Raw genomic sequence first — 17116 nt, 5'->3', positions numbered from 1 at the left:
TCTCACAAACAACTGAGTAGTAGTATACATTGTTCTTCACGTAGACAGGAGTTAACAATTTTTTCATAAAAATAGCAGTTTTCTCTTTAAAAGGCTTAACTGTAGAGCTTAATTAAATCAGGCAGGAAAGAGATTTTTTAAGTCTACTCCCTTGTTCCTGTAGATTATATTCTCTGCATAGTTCTCTGTATTAATACAGTCTAAATGTCTAGTTCTTGGCAGCATAGACATTCTTGGTTTTAGTTAAGGGTTATCTGAAGTTTTCCTCAAATAATATTCTGAACATTTAACAGATTATGAAAATTTATTTTCAGTTTTGTCATTTAGGATAATTTGAGATTTATGAGCATGCTAAAGAAAAGTTCTAAAGAGGTAAAAGGTATCCTAGTATATATTCTCTCTCTGCTTCTACCACCCATCTTTTAAAAAAAACTCTTAATAGCTTTTTTAAAAAGCCAAGTCCAAATTAATTTTCCCCTCTTTTGAATTGCTACTACTATCATAAACACACACAGTTGTACATTGTAGCACCTTGTTTTGTTTTTTCCCCCAGAATTCAGTTGTAGAACATGCTGATTGAATTACTGGTGAGGGTGCACTTGTGTTCTCATGGTATCTTTGGGTGAGGCTGGATGAATTCTAATGAGCTTACTGTATTTGTCCATATTTTTTACTACCCAGTCTTCTTTAAAACTCAAATTTAAGTTTGGTACTGTTTAAAAAATTCTATGGCTTAAAATCAGCTATGTTTTTCCCTTTTAGTTGCCTGCAGAATGAAAGATGGATAGTGTAATACAGTCATTTCTTCTTTGCATTCATGAAGGAACTCTTCTTTCTTCTGCTTTATAATTGTAATTCAACAATTGAGTCTGTTAACCAGCCTTGGCATTATAATTGTAAAAGTTAATTTTTATCCATTGTTTTTATGGAAACTGGATTCTCTGGATAAATGCTCCATAGGTCTGTCATTGGCATCTTTTTTCCTTAGCTGTAATAGTGTTATATTTGAGGTTTTCCTTGTTTGCTGTTCCCTTGGAGAATGTAATAGCAAAGAATAGCATGTTTAAGATTACTAGAACTGAAAAATGCTAAAATGATTCCAAATCTTTAGAATCTCTGAGTATCCTTAAGAACTTTCTACTTACTTTGTTCCACATATTCTTAACATAAGATTACAAAGCAAACTGAACCCACAAATATTTTAACATAGAGAAAAGTTAAGGAATCTTGTTAATATGATATGTCTGCTTTTTAAACAAGATTAAAGATAAGCCCAGGGTGCAATCAGAATGATTCAGTTAAAACTTAGGTTGATAAATGGTAAGGATGATTTTCATTTTCCATGACAAGTAGATTGCTATATGGTACTTTTGCAGGTATGCAGATGTACAATCACTTTCATTGAGTTATGTGTGGATTCCATATACAATGCACAGGTGCAGGTGGAATTGTCATCCCATTTTGGAATCATGTAAACAGCTGAGTCATTGTTGGCATCTTCATGCATCCTTCCCTTCCCAACCCTTTGTGTGTGTTTTAGCCACGTCCAGATGTTAATTTTTAATTGAGGTGTATGTTCAGCACCTACCCATCTCCTATAATAAACTCTGTATTAACCTGTAAAACTTGGAAATAATTATCAAGGAAAAGTTCTAACTAGATTCACTTTCTTTTAAACTACTCATTAGCATTCAAATGGTGAAATATCAAAACTTTCATAATAGTATTACTGAATCTCCTTGTTCAGCAGAGTAAACAAAGTTCATTGTATACTTTTAATATAAATCATTCAGTTATGCTGTATACTTTCAGGTTCCAAAGGCTTTTTGAAAATTATTTGTAAAAATAACACAGCATGAGATCTACTTAGGAAATTCTTAGGCGTACATACTTTTAACTGTAAGTAAAATGTTGTACAGCTGATCTCTAGAACTTTCTCATGTTGGATGTCTCAAACTCTTACATACATTGAACAGCAACCCCTGGTTTCCCCTGCTCCCACAACCCATGGCAACCACCAGTCTTTATGTTTTTATGGGTTTGTGTACTTTAACTGTCATGTAAGTGGAATTCTGCACTATAGGCCTTCTGTGACTCACTTAATTTAGCTTAACATCCTAAAGGTTCATCTGTATTATAGCAGGTGATAGGATTTCCCTCTCTTATTATGGCTTATTTTATGGCAATAATAATCTATTGTATGGATATATCACATTTTCTTTATCCATTTAATTGTTGATGGACACTTCGGTTGTTTCCATCTCTTGATTATTGTAGATAATGTTGTAGTGAACATGGAAGTGCAAATCTTTCTTTGAGATCCTGATTGCAATTCTTTGGGATAAATACCCTGCAGTGGGATTAGAAGATCATGTGGTAGCTTTATTTTTAATTCTTTGAGGAACCTCCATATTATTCCATAATGGCTTCATTTTAATTCCCACTAAAGGTTCCTATTTTTCTGTATCCTCACCAACACTTGTTATTTCCTGTTCTTTTCGTAGCTGCCATCCTACTGGGTATGAGGTAATATCTGGTTGTGGTTTTGATTTGCATTTTGCTTATGATAAGTGTTGTTGAGGATATTTTCATAGACCTGTTGGCTCTTTGTATGTTTTTATTGGAGAAATTGCTGTTCAAGTTTTTGCGTATTTCTTAATTGGTTTGTTTGTTTGTTTGTTTGTTTGTTTTCTGTTGAATTGTAGGTCCTTCCATGTTTTGGAGAGTAATCCCTTATCATATACATGGTTTACGAATATTTTCTCCCATTCTGTAGGTTGCCTTTTTTCATTTTTGATTGTTTCCTTTGCTGTGCAGAAGCTTTTTTGTTTGATGCGGTCCTACTTTGTTTGCTTCTGTTATTTGTGCTTTTGGTGTCACATCCAAGAAGTCATTGCCAACACCAGTTGTTAACTATCTTTTCACCCATGTTTTCTTCCAGGAGTTTTACAGTTTCAGGTAGTTGATTTTTGTGTGTAGTATGAGATAAGGGCCCAATGCCATTCATTCATTCATTCATTTCATTCATTATTTTGATGTCATTAATCTACAGTTACATGAGGAACATTATGTTTGCTAGGCTCCCCCCTTCACCAAGTCCCCTGACAAACCCCATTACAGTCACTGTCCATCAGTGTAGTACGATGCTGTAGAGTCACTACTTGTCTTCTCTGTTGCACAGCCCTCCCCGTGCCTCCCCCCACATTATACATGCTAATCGTAATGCACCCTTTCTCCCCCGCCCCCCACCATCCCACCCATCCCACCCATCCTCCCCAGTCCCTTTCCCTTTGGTAAGTGTTAGTCCATTCTTGGGTTCTGTGATTCTACTGCTGTTTTGTTCCTTCAGTTTTCCTCTGTTCTTATACTCCACATATGAGGAAAATCATTTGTTACTTGTCCTTCTCCGCTTGGCTTATTTCACTGAGCATAATACCCACTAGCTCCATCCATGTTGTTGAAAATGGTAGGATTTGTTTTCTTTTTATGGCTGAATAATATTCCATTGTGTATATGTACCACATCTTCTTTATCCATTCATCTACTGATGGACACTTAGGTTGCTTCCATTTCTCAGCTGTTGTAAATAGTGCTGCAATAAATATAGGGCTGCATCTGTCTTTTCCAAACTGGGCTGCTGTATTCTTAGGGTAAATTCCTAGAAGTGGAATTCCTGGGTCAAATGGTATTTCTATTTTGAGCTTTTTGAGGGACCTCCATACTGCTTTCCACAATGGCTGAACTAATTTACATTCCCACCAGCAGTGTAGGAGGGTTCCCCTTTCTCCACAACCTCGTCAGCATTTGTTGTTGTTTGGATGTTGGCCATCCTTACTGGTGTGAGGTGGTATTTCCTTGTGGTTTTAATTTGCATTTCTCTGATGACTAGCCGTGTGGAGCATCTTTTCATGTGTCTGTTGGCCATCTGAATTTCTTCTTTGGAGAACTGTCTGTTTAGCTCCTCTGCCCATTTTTTAAGTAGATTATTTGCTTTTTGTTTGTTGAGGTGCATGAGCTCTTTATATATTTTGAATGTCAACCCTTTATCAGATCTGTCATTTATGAATATATTCTCCCATACTGTAGGATACCTTTTTCTATTGATGGTGTTCTTTGCTGTACAGAAGCTTTTCAGCTTGATATAGTCCCACTTGTTCATTTTTGCTTTTGTTTCCCTTGCCTGGGGAGGTATGTCCATGAAGTAGTCGTCATGTTTATGTCCAAGAGCCAATGCCATTCTTTTGCATGTGCTATCCAGTTTTCTCAGCACCATTTGTTTAAGACATCACCTCCATTGTGTAGTCTTGTCCCCTTGGTTGAAGATCATTTGACCTTATGTATGTGTGGATTTATGTCTTGGTTCTCTGTTCTGTTACATTAGCATGTATATCTGTCTTTATGCCAGTACCCTAGTATTTTGATTACTATAGTTTTCCTGAAATCAGGAAGTGGGAGGTCTCCAGGTTTTTTGGTCTTCAAGATTGTTTTGGCTATTCAAGGTTCTTTGTGGTTCCATATGACTTTTAGGTTTGTGTTTTCTGTTTCTGTAAAAAAAAAAAAAATAGAGATTTTGATAAGAAATGCATCAAATCCATAGATTGCTTTGGGTAATATGGACATCGAAACAATATTAAGTTTTCCAAACCATGAACACAGGATATCTTTCCATTTATTTGTGTCTTTATAATTTCTTTCAACAGTGTTTTGTAGCTGTCAGTATACAAATCTTTCACCTCCTCAGTATTAGGTTTATTCTTGAGTATTTTCTTTTAGTTGGTACTCTAAGTGGGGTTTCTTCCTTTTTGGAGTGTTCTTTGTATAGAATTGCAACTGACTTTTGAGCATTGATTTTGGGTTGTACAACTTCACTGAGTACATTTATTAGTTCTAACAGGTTTTTTTGTGTGTGGAATTGTTACATTTTTGTACATATAAAATTATGTCATCTGTGAACAGAAAATCTTACTTCTTTTTGGTTTGGCAGCCTTTTAATTCTTTTTGTAGTTTTATTTGCTTTTGTTAGTATGTTTAGTACTATGTTGAATAGAAGCATCCTTTCCTTGTTCTTGATGGTAAAGGAAAAGCTTTTGGTTTTTCACAGTTGAGTATGATATTAGTTGTGGGCTTTTCATAAATGATCTTTATTATGTTGAGATAATTTCCTTCTATTCCTTGTTTGTTGAGTATTTTATCATGAAAGGATATTGAATTTTTTTAAATGCTTTTTCTGTACCAATTGAGATGATTGTGTGATTTTAATGTGGTCTGTTCTCTTAATGCATGTAATTTTAATGCATTCTTTTAATGCCAGTGTATTACATTTTTTGATTTTCGTATGTTGAACCATCTTTGCATCCCAGGGATAAATCCCAGTTACTTGGTCATGGTGTATGGTCCTTTTAATGTACTGTTGAATTTGGTTATCTAGTATTCTGTTGAGGATTTTTTGCATCTACAGTTGACCCTTGAACAACTTGAGTTTGAACTGCAGGGGCCCATTTATATGTGGGTTTTTAAAGTAAATATATTGGGAATTATTTTTGGAGATCTGAGAGAATTTGAGAACCATTTTTTCTCTGGCTTTATTATATGAATATGGTAGGTAGTACCTATAACATACAAAGTATGTGTTAACTATTTATAATCACTAAGGCTTCTGATCAGGTATAAACTATTAATGGTTAAGTTTTTGATGTCAAAATTTTACATGGATTTTGAAATGTGGGGAGGCATGCTGTCAGTGCCCTAACCCCCTGCATTGTTTAAGAGTCAGTCAACTGTATATTCTTTGGGGATATTGTTCAAGGGCTTTTAAGATGAATTAGGAGAGTGTATCCCAGTCTGATTTTTATACTGACAATACTTGATAGCAGTGCTTTCATGCCAGTTACCCCATTTGCTTATTTCAGTCCCTCTGTGAGGTGGATAGACCATATATTCCAATTTTCTTAGGAAGGTGCTGGACTCAGAATTGCACATTAGTACATAATAAGTATTAGTATCAATAACAATACTTGCATAGCACATATTATTTCAGGCACTCTTATAAATGCTTTATATACATTTAATCCTTAAGACGGCCATTTTTGGTAGGTAATGTTATCGATTCTATCTTACAGATGAGAAAAGTGTTGAATAACAAGTAGCTTTCTATTTGTCTTGTTAACTATTAGGTATATTATCACTCAATGAATAATTAGTAGGGGGTCTGTTTAACTCAGACCCTTGACCTACCCTATTATTTTGTTACCCACAGAACCAGATAACCTTCTTATCCAAAAGATTGTTATTACCTGAAGTCAGTGCTTTTTAAAAAGAAGTAAAATGATTGACCCATGAGGTACCTGTTCTTTCCAAAAGTCTGTTATTTTTCTGGGCTTGTGACTGTACTTTGGCTACTAGAGGCTTAAGTGAGAGATCTAACAGCTAGCAGGCATATGTATTACATAGCTGGTGTTTGAGAGAAAAACAGTAAGGAATTGAGAGCTAGGTTTTAAAATTTATGTTGAGTCTACTCTGTGTGGTTGTGCCTCAAAGAGGCCTAATCATACCGTTTCATGAGTGTATCAGTTGCTTTAGATTACTAATTTAGTGTATCATCACTTTATGCAAACCTGGCATAAAAGAATAATGGGTTTGTATACACAATACAACTGAGAAATTTTTTTAAAATACTTCACTTAATGCAAGTTTCACAGTAGGATTTCTTTTAGCATTAAGATTTCCTTATTCTCTTAATATATGAATCAATTCCAACATTATCTTTTAATAAACTACTTCTTGTGGCACTTATACTGTTGTCTTTATTTCACAACATGGTTATTTTAAAGATATTTGTATAAAAAGATAACTGTGATGCTAATTATGTTGGTTCACTGCAACTAGTAAGGGAAGATGGTTAATTTTTTTATGTAGATTTTTGGTTTGTTTTGAAGTATCTCTCTACTTGTACTCTTAATTTTTATATGTAGTACTGAAAATAAGATTATTACACTGTTATGAAGAGATCAGATCTCTTATTTGAAGTTTAAAGAACAAAATTTAACATCACTTTTGTAAAGGGTGGAGAAGGAAATCATCTTTTTTTTAATCAATCTCCTTTTGAAAGCGAGGATTTGTTCCTTTCATACAGATTAAGTCCTGTAGAGTTGATTGTAGAGGCTCACAGTTCTTTTACTGTCAACTCTGAAATTGAAAGTGTGAAAACTGAAAGTTTTTTCATTGAGTTTATAGTAAATTGATTTGCCACCAAAATAACATGAAATGAGGTGGGGCAGTTTACATCTTTATCCCACTCTGTGTGAATATGTGTACATTCTGCTGCCAAAATCATGTGTTTTATTACATAGTACTGCTTTAGACTCCACTCTGTTATGCAATATGTAGTATGCGTGCCATATTTACCTTTATAAAATTGGAAAACTTTTGAATAATAGCACTCATTTGGCTCCAGTGTTTCATATAAATAAATATGGACCTTTATCACTTGTCCTCAGCTGCCTAATTTCCATTTTTGGAAGAATGTGGGGTGTGAATCAGTAGTATTCCTCTTATGAGGAATAAAGAACTTGTTGAATTAACTGTATTTATTAATAAGTTAGTACAAGCCTGGGAGTGGTTTAATTTCTTCTCTTGGTTAGTAATAGTTGCCCGGAGCATTAATTGTCAATTTTGTGATGGAATACCAGAGTGATTCCATGTCTGCCATAGCCATGGGAGCATGTTTGGAATATAAGCCAGATACTGTCTATCCTGCTCCATCTCAGATACATGTTTATGCATCTAAATTATTATTTGAGTTTTGCTTTAACTAAATGAGACAGTTTTATAAATATGCAATGTAAGATGGAGACAGTTGTTTTTCTCATTTTTCTAGTCTCCTACAAAAGCTGTATATAATGCCAGACATTGGAACCATCCAGACTCGGAAGAACTACCTGGGCCGCCAGTAGTAAAACCTCCAAGTGTCGCAGTAAGTGAACTCTACTTCTGAATTTTGTGTTTTTTTTTTAACAAATGATAAATTAAGTGGTTGCTGTCTTCATTCATAATTTGAAAATCTCTTTTTCTATTTAAGACTTTATTTTGGATTTTCTCCCTAAAATACAGTGACTTCAGTTTAATTCATTGGAAAAGTGAGTATTGTGGACAGGATTACAGAAATTCTGGTGCCACTAGGTTATAAATAAAAGCCTTAAAAAATATTGAACCAGTTTTTATTCCTGACCTTCATTTTATGGAATTATCATATTTACTGTTTAAGGGCAAATTATTCCATATTTGAAGCTTATATTAACTATTAAGGACTATATTATAAATTACATCCTACATAGATCTTAAAAGTGGCTTTGAGTGGTTAATTTGCTTTTCAGAGAACTTCTTCCTGCATTCCAATAATATCTTTCAATTCAAAACACATTTGAGAAAGATTCTTACCAAATTATTTTCAGAATAACTGGTAGAACCATACATTAATACTTCTAGATTAATGATAACACCTGTCATTTGGAGCTGTCAAGAAATGTGTTCTGTATAACAACAAAAAAATTAGGGATAGAGATCTTTAAAAATATAATGTACAGTTCCCTATCTTCTTAAGTTGAATCTATTAAACTCCTTTTACTAGTAAGAAAATCATCATGCATATACATAATTATATCATACTTTTATTATGGCTATTCCTCCTATAAACTACAGATTTTCTGTACTTTCATAAAAGTTTATCTTTCTGTTGTAGTTTTCTCCCATCCCTGTTTATTAATGCCATTTATGTATGTAATTGTGGTTCTTTGTTTATTCTAATGGTCCTGGAGGCAAATAAGAAATTGTGTGAAATGATATGTTTTACACAATTAAAGGTTAAACAGTTGTTTAAAAAAACCAGAAGGAGTGACTTCCTGATCTTTAAAAATGGTTTTAAAAAGATGAGAAGAAATTTCTGAGTGATTCTTTTGTGAGTGAAGTATATGTGAGTCCTACCTCGTAGTACATGGAATCTAAAGTATCCCTTATGATCTTTCAGAGTCCTCCTCTCATCACTTTTTTTTTTTTTTTGGTCAGCTAAATTTGCCAGGGAGATGTTACTATTTTCATGTGTTTATTTAGAACAACTACTTTGATTCCTTTATTTATAGGTGAGGCTGTCTTCAAAGGAACCAAATCAGAAAGATGATGGAGTTTTTAAGGCTCCTGCACCACCACCCAAAGTGATAAAAACTGTGACAATACCTACTCAGCCCTACCAGGATATAGTTACTGCACTGAAATGCAGAAAAGAAGACAAAGAAGTAAGGAGCCATATACAGTTTTACTGTGTGTGGATAGATTTTTGTATGTAACATTTAGCCTTTTAATGTCTTGAACAAATATCAGTACAATGGTATTTATAGTTTTGAGCCACAAACTTAGTCCTACTACTAGCAGTGTTTTTAAACAATTTCCTTTGATTGCCATATAATCAATGATTTTTTTTTATAAAGTACATCAAATCTATAGATTTAAATATGCTACTTCATAGTTATAAGAGAGGTGGACTTATTTTTTTCTTGGCAGTTATATACTGTTGTTCAGCATGTGAAGCACTTCAATGATGTGGTGGAATTTGGTGAAAATCAAGAGTTCACTGATGACATTGAGTACTTGTTAAGTGGCTTAAAGAGCACTCAGCCTCTGAACACACGTTGCCTTAGGTAAGATCTTACTTTTATATTTGACAGTTGTGTACATGTTATATCTCATTAAAATGTTCAAACTGGGTAGGGCCAACATATGGGATTTTGTTATCATGAACATAGTTTATAGCCAGTGACAAGTTAAAATATGATTGACTTCTTATAAGAGGTTTGATTCTTCATGGACAAAGGAAAGTTGAATAATACAGCCTTTCAGCATACTATAGGCTTCAATTTCCAGATGCTTAAAAGAGGTGTTATGCTACAGCATCTCTATGCTCTTTTTTAGCCAAGAATTTTAGACATACAAGTGATAAATTTGTTTCAGCATGTTTTAATTTGAATCATCTTTGCATACTATAATGGATTGAATACCTTGATTTGATTGGGTTATCCAGTCGATTGGAATATATTCAATCAAATGTTATTTATAATCTTCATGTATCAGAAGCATTATGAAAGGTAGCTGAGACTTTGCTTTTTATGGTACTAGTAATATAAGGAATACACTGAAGACAGTCATGTTATTTATACTTTTAAGTACAGCATACTTAATCACATACTGTGCATTAGTAAATTTTTGATACTTTGTATTAATATGTGTTGTTTTATATTATGATCTGTATAGGCTATGCTTTGATACCCCCTAGTTGCTTGTTGGTATTGTGCAAATAAAAAACTAATGCATTATTTTTCTTCTTTTTTTACTGAAGTATCATTGATTTACAATCTTACATTGGTTTCAAATATACAACACAATGGTTCAACAGTTACCATATTACTAAGTCCTCGTCCTCTCTAGTGCGGTTACTCTCTGTCAACATAGAAGGATGTTACAGAATCATTGACTATGTTCTCCATGCTGTACTACTATCCTATGATCAACTTACATGATGATTGAGAATTTTTGTGCCCCTTTATCCCCCTCACCTTCCCCACCCACCCCAACACCCCCCAACCCTTCTGCTGTGGTAACCACTAGTCACTTCTCAGTGTTTATGAATCTACTGCTGTTTTGTTCATTCTGTTTTGGTTTGTTTTTATATTCCACAAATAAGTGAAATCATATGGTGTTTATGTTTCTCCACCTGGCTTATTTCACTGAGCATAATAACCTCTTAGACCCATTGTTGCAAGTGGCAGGATTTCTTTTCTTTTTATAGCTGAATAATATTCCATTGTGTATCTGCACCACATCATCTGTTGATGGTCACTTAGGTTGCTTCCATATCTTGGCTATTGTAAATAATGCAGTGATAAACATAGGGGTGCATATATCTTTTTGAATCAGAGATTTTGTTTTCTTCGGGTAACTCCTGAAAGTAGAGTTGCTGGGTCAAATGGTATTTCTATTTTTTTAGTTTTTGGGGGAACCTTCATACTGCTTTCCACAACAGTTGTACCAATTTACATTACCACCAACAGTGTAGGAGGGTTTCCATTTCTCCATATCCTCGCCAACACTTGTTATTTCTTGTCTTTTGAATAGTGGCAGTTCTAACTGGTGTGAGGTGATACATCATTGTGGTTTTGATTTCCATTTTCCTCATGATTAGCAATGTGGAGCTTCTCTTCAAATGCCTGTTGGCCATTTGTATTTCTTTGGAGAAATGTCTATTCAGGTCCTCTGCCCATTTTTTGATTTGGTTATTTGTTTTCTGGGTGTTGAGGCATATGAGTTCTTTATATATTTTGTATGTTAGCCCCTTATCAGATGAATCATTTATGAATATATTCTGTAATACTGTTAGGTTGCCTTTTTGTTCTGCTGATGGTGTCCTTTGCTGTACAGAAGCTTTTTAGTTTGAGGTAGTCCAACTTGTTCATTTTTTATTTTGTTTCCCTTGCCCGAGGAGATGTGTCCAGGAAAAAAATCACTCATAATTAAGTTCAAGAGATTTTTGCCTGTGTTTTCTTCTGAGTTTCATGTCTTGACATTCAGTTCTTTCATCCATTTTGAGTTTACTGTTGTGTATGGAATTTGACAGTAATCAGTTTCATTATTTTGCATACAACTGTCCAGTTTTCCCAACACCAGTTATTGAAGAGACTGTCTTTTCCCCATTGTATATTCATGGCTCCTTTAGCATGTATTAATTGACCACATATGCATGGGTTTTTATCTGGGTCTCTATTCTGTTCCATTGATCTATGGGTCTGTTCTTGTGTCATTACCGTACTCTTGATTACCATAGTTTTGAAGTATAGCTTGAAGTCAGGGAGTATAATTCCCCCAGCTTTGTTCTTCTTTCTCAGGATTGCTTTGGCTATTTGGGGTCTTTTGTGGTTCCCTATAAATTTTAGAATTATTTGCTCTAGTTCATTGAAAAATGCTGTTGGTGTTTCAATAGTGATTACAACTAATGCACTATTTTCAATTCCCTTAACCTAGTCTGTTTTCTTCTAGTGTTATTAGCTTGGCTACTAAATGTGCAATGCCCAGTTTTCGAATGCACCTGAGAGCACATGGAATGGTAGCAATGGTCTTTAAAACTTTGGATGATTCTCAGCACCATCAGGTATTTTTAAGCTTCTGGGATTGAGAAGCATTATTAAAAATTCTAGTCTATTTGATTATTGAAAAATGTCTTACTGAGTATTCATATATTACTAATTATGGGTTGAATTTGTTTTATTTGCTACATATATAGAGCTTAATGCCAGAAGTTTTTGCCTAATAAAAATTTAAGATTATTTGCTCATGACATTTTTTTTCCCTTGTCAGTTTATACTGTTTAAACATAATTCAGTTACCATATCTAACATGCCATACCACACTGGATATTTAATTCTGTAAACATTGATTTCCTCTAATCAGAAAGTACTGAAAAAAATCTTTTACTCTTTGGTACTAATAGAATGGAAACAGTAGTTTTGAAATTAAAAAATAAAATTTTGTTAGCATTTTGTCTAGATGGTGAATCTAGGACATAGCCCATTGTGAAAAGGAGTAAATTCCTTATTTTTATTATGACTTTAATGTTTTCTCTTACAGCGTATGTAATAAAAGGTTTAACATTTTCAAAGTTAGAAAAATATCATTACTAATCATTATCAATAGTGGTATTCTGAGATGGCCTTATATAGTTTTGTTCAAGGAAATTATGGTCCAAATACGAATTAGGTGACACAATCTAATACTGAGTCTTCTGAAATGGAAAACAATGTACTTAACCCTGAGTGAGGATAACTCCATTACCAAGTTGCAGCAACTACAGAACAGAGAACTAGGAATTAATTTGTCTTCTTATAGAGTTATGAGAGAAGCAAGGCATTAATGTGTGTTCTTGGGGGCAGTGGCTCTCCCAAATCCTGACATCCTTACTTCCAAAAATAATTTGCTTTGTAACCATTTAGTTAGTTACCCAGTCTGAAATTTCTCTATATCTGGGGATTCAAAGTTTAAATCTTTAGAGTTAATTATATTGCTGTGCATTAAAATAACTAGAGTATCCTAAATGTTGGACTATCTCAGTGTAAGACCTTTTGTTATATTAATGCTTAACTAGATAGAATATATCACTTTCAGTACTTCTGTATTTTATTATCTGATATAACTTGTGTGCTAACAGTGTGTATAACAGTATAAAGTGTGCTAACCTGATCTTGAATGATTTTCAAAGCACTTTGTATTAATGATTTTTTAAAAATTACTTGATTCAACCAGACCTGATTGGTTTATTTTAAAGAAATGAGTCTAAGTATGTTTATTGGAGCATCTTAGCTTTATATATTGATATAATGCAGTTGTACTTATTTTATAGAATAATAGCTTAAGTTTCTGATATAGATTTTAAAGCACATTATTGATTTTAAACTGAAATTGGACTTCATCTTAAAGAATAAAAAGTATATTGTAAAACACCATCCCCCCACCATGTGTGTGTGTGTGTGTGTGTGTAGCTGAAATGTTTTTCTGTAAACTTCATTTAGTTAAGAATAGCCAAAGAATTAGGTAATTCCACTCAACATTATTCTAGTTTTGGGGCATTCATTTAGGGAAGGCCTATATAAAGGAAAATTGTAAGCAACAGTGCTTTCTTTCTTTAATTATGTAATTCACATTTCATACCCTAGAGTATTTTAAGAGTAGGGGGTGTCACTGGAAGGAATTTCAAGGTTTCCAACATGTGAACAAATGTCAAAATTGTCGTATTTCCTGAAATTGTCACTAATTGCTACATTAACTTTCTTTTTTCTCTTTTAAAGAATCTGTCCCTTTGTACAGCTGCCCTTATGTACATATTGAGTAGAGACCGTTTGAACATGGATCTTGATAGAGCTAGCCTAGATCTAATGATTCGACTTCTAGAACTGGAACAAGATGCTTCTTCAGCTAAGCTACTGAATGAAAAGGACATGAACAAAATCAAAGAAAAAATTCGAAGGCTCTGTGAAACTGTACACAATAAGCATCTTGATCTAGAAAATATAACGGTGGGTTTCTTCCTTGTTTCCTTTATAAGATGAAAATTGCTTTCAGACAGCTTTTAATTATTTAAAGCAGGTGTGTGACTGGATGAATCATTTAACTTCTCCACTTCCAATTCTTCTAAGATTCATTGTTCTAAAGGCTTCCAATTCTTCTAAGGCAAATTCTTCCAAGGTTCAGCTCTGAACATAATACTGTTTCTTCACTGAAATTCCAAAACTAGTCCATATGTATTTAGGTCTTTTTGTCAGTAAATTTTTTGTTGCACTTTGCTAATCCTTTTCCCTTGAATTTTTTTTTTTTTCTGTAGAAACTACACACGCTTTTAGGAATTTGAATTCTTATTCTCCATGAGTTTCAGAGCAAAGATTCAGAGGATTTGCAAGATCCATTTTCAGTGAGCATACATTTATTCTAGAGTATCTCAGGATGTCTGATTAACTGCTTCAAGGGACCAGGACTCAAAAGGAAGATTTCCTGTGAACCTGTCTTCCCTAGAGCAGTGTCCCTCACAATGGGTCATCACTGTAGCTACCTTAAATGCAACTTAACTCCCCAAGTTTAAGATGGCTGTATTGTTTTTGGTTGATTCCAGTTTTACTTCCCTCTGGCCTTTTTACTTATAGTATCGATTATATCCCCAAAGGCCAGTAGAAGATAAATTGGCCTGTTGTTTTGAAAAAATAAGATTTGTTTATATATTCTGACTTTCAGATATTTCCAACATCAGAAGTGTGTAAACATTGCATTTTCTCCTGCCTACTAAACTCTAAGGCTGCAGCATTTGCCTCAAAAATTACAGAATGCAGGATATACATTCTTCTGAAGTGCACATGGAACATTTTCCAGAAAAGACCACATATTAGGCCACAAAAAGAGCATCAGTAAATTCAAAAAGATTGAAATTCTACCAACCAACTTCTCAGATCACAAAGTTATAAAACTAGAAATAAATTGTACAAAGAAAACAAACCAGGTTCACAAACACATGGAGGCTTAATAACATACTCCTAAATAATCAATGGATCAATGACCAAATTAAAACAGAGATCAAGCAATATATGGAGACAAATGACAACAATACACTGCCCCAACTTCTGTGGGACGCAGCGAAGGCAGTTCTACGAGGAAAGTATGTAGCAATCCAGCATATTAAAAGAAGGAAGAACAATCCCAAATGAATAGTCTGTCACAATTATTGAAACTGGAAAAAGAAGAACAAAGGAGGCCCAAAGTCAGCAGAAGGACAGACATAATAAAGATCAGAGAAGAAATAAATAAAATTGAGAAGAATAAAACAATAGAAAAAAATCAATGAAACCAAGAGCTGGCTCTTCGAGAAAATGAACAAAATAGATAAACCCCTAGCCAAAGTTATTAAGAGAAAAAGAGAATCTACACACATAAAAAGAATCAGAAACGAGAAAGGAAAAATCACAATGGACCCCACAGAAATACAAAGAATTATTAGAGAATACTATGATAATCTATATGCTAATAAGCTGGATAACCTAGAAGAGATGGACAACTTTCTAGAAAAATACAACCTTCCAAGACTGACCAAGGAAAAAACAGAAAATCTAAACAGACCAATTAACCAGCAACGAAATTGAAGCGGTAATCAAAAAACTACCCAAAAACCAAACTCCCAGACAAGAATGATTCACCGCTGAATGTTGTCAGACATTTAGAGAAGACATAATACCCCATTCTCCTTAAAATTTTTAAAAAAATAGAAGAGGAGAGAGTTCTCTCAAACTCATTCTGTGAAGCAAGCATCACTCTAATACCAAAACCAGGCAAAGACAACACAAAAAAACAAGAGACCAATTTCCCTGATGAACATAGATGCAAAAATACTCTGCAAAATATTGGCAAACCGAATTCAAAAATACATCAAGAGGATCATACACCATGATCAAGTGGGATTCATCTCAGGGATGCAAGGATGGTGAAACATTCGAAAGTCCATCATCATACACCACGTAAACAAAAAGGACAAAAACCACATGATCATCTCCATAGACACTGAAAAAGCATTCAACAAAATTCAACATCCATTCATGATAAAAACTCTCAACAAAATGGGTATAGATGCCAAGTACTTCAACATAATAAGGCCATATATGACAAACCCACAGCCAGCATTATACTTAACAGTGAGAAGCTGAAAGCTTTTCCCCTAAGATTGGGAACAAGACAAGGATGGCCACTCTCCCTGCTTTTATTCACCATAGTACTGGAGGTCCTAGGCACGGCAATCTGAAAACAACAAAGAAGTAAAAGGCATCCAGTTTGGTAAGGAAGAAGTAAAATTGTCCCTGTTTGCAGATGACATGATATGTACATAAAAATCCCTAAAGAATCCACCCCAAAAGTACTAGATCTAATATCTGAATTCAGCAAAGTTGCAGGATACAAAATTAATACACAGAAATCTGTCGCATTCCTATACACTAACAGTGAACTAGCAGAAAGAGAAATCAGGAAAACCATTCCATTCACAATTGCATCAAAAAGAATAAAATACCTAGGAATAAACCTAACCAAGGAAGTAAAAGACGTATACCCTGAAAACTACAAGACACTGTTAAGAGAAATTAAAGAGAACACTAACAAATGGAAACTCATCCCATGCTCTTGGCTAGGAAGAATTAATATGGTCAAAATAACCATCCTGCCTAAAGCAATCTACAGATTCAATGCAATCCCTATCAAATTACCAACAGCATTCTTCAGCGAACTGGAACAAATAGTTCAAAAATTCATATGGTCAAGTATAAAAATCAAACGAATATTCATATTTGACCTGATTGTTTATAGTTCATAATGCGTGATCAAAACCAAAAGTTTCTGTGATGAATGCCCTTGTACTGTTCACCATGTAAGAATTTACTCACTATGTAAGAATTCGTTCACCATGTAAGAACTTGTTCATTATGCTTCAGAAGATTGGAGACTGAAGAGAACTAGGCTTGAGATGGATTAATGACTGTGCATTGAGCATTGACCC

The 17116-nt window shown here is 34.1% G+C and overlaps 1 protein-coding gene across 3 annotated transcripts in view; it reads left to right on the top strand.

Annotated features, from left to right (window-relative positions):
- Nucleotides 1-17116, top strand: part of WAPL (WAPL cohesin release factor) — an 87440-nt gene that overhangs the window by 50215 nt on the left and 20109 nt on the right. For all 3 annotated transcript variants that reach the window (XM_073241122.1, XM_037002678.2, XM_073241121.1), the window contains exons 5-9: nucleotides 7877-7972; nucleotides 9135-9287; nucleotides 9553-9689; nucleotides 12079-12190; nucleotides 13881-14108. In XM_073241122.1, coding sequence (XP_073097223.1) covers nucleotides 7877-7972; nucleotides 9135-9287; nucleotides 9553-9689; nucleotides 12079-12190; nucleotides 13881-14108 — 726 coding nt within the window. The remainder of the gene's footprint in view (nucleotides 1-7876; nucleotides 7973-9134; nucleotides 9288-9552; nucleotides 9690-12078; nucleotides 12191-13880; nucleotides 14109-17116) is intronic.

The sequence above is a fragment of the Manis javanica genome, chromosome 7 (assembly GCF_040802235.1).
Source record: "Manis javanica isolate MJ-LG chromosome 7, MJ_LKY, whole genome shotgun sequence".
NCBI lineage: Eukaryota > Metazoa > Chordata > Mammalia > Pholidota > Manidae > Manis > Manis javanica.
Note: the sequence above shows the minus strand (reverse complement) of the source record. Positions and strands in the feature narration are given on the sequence as shown.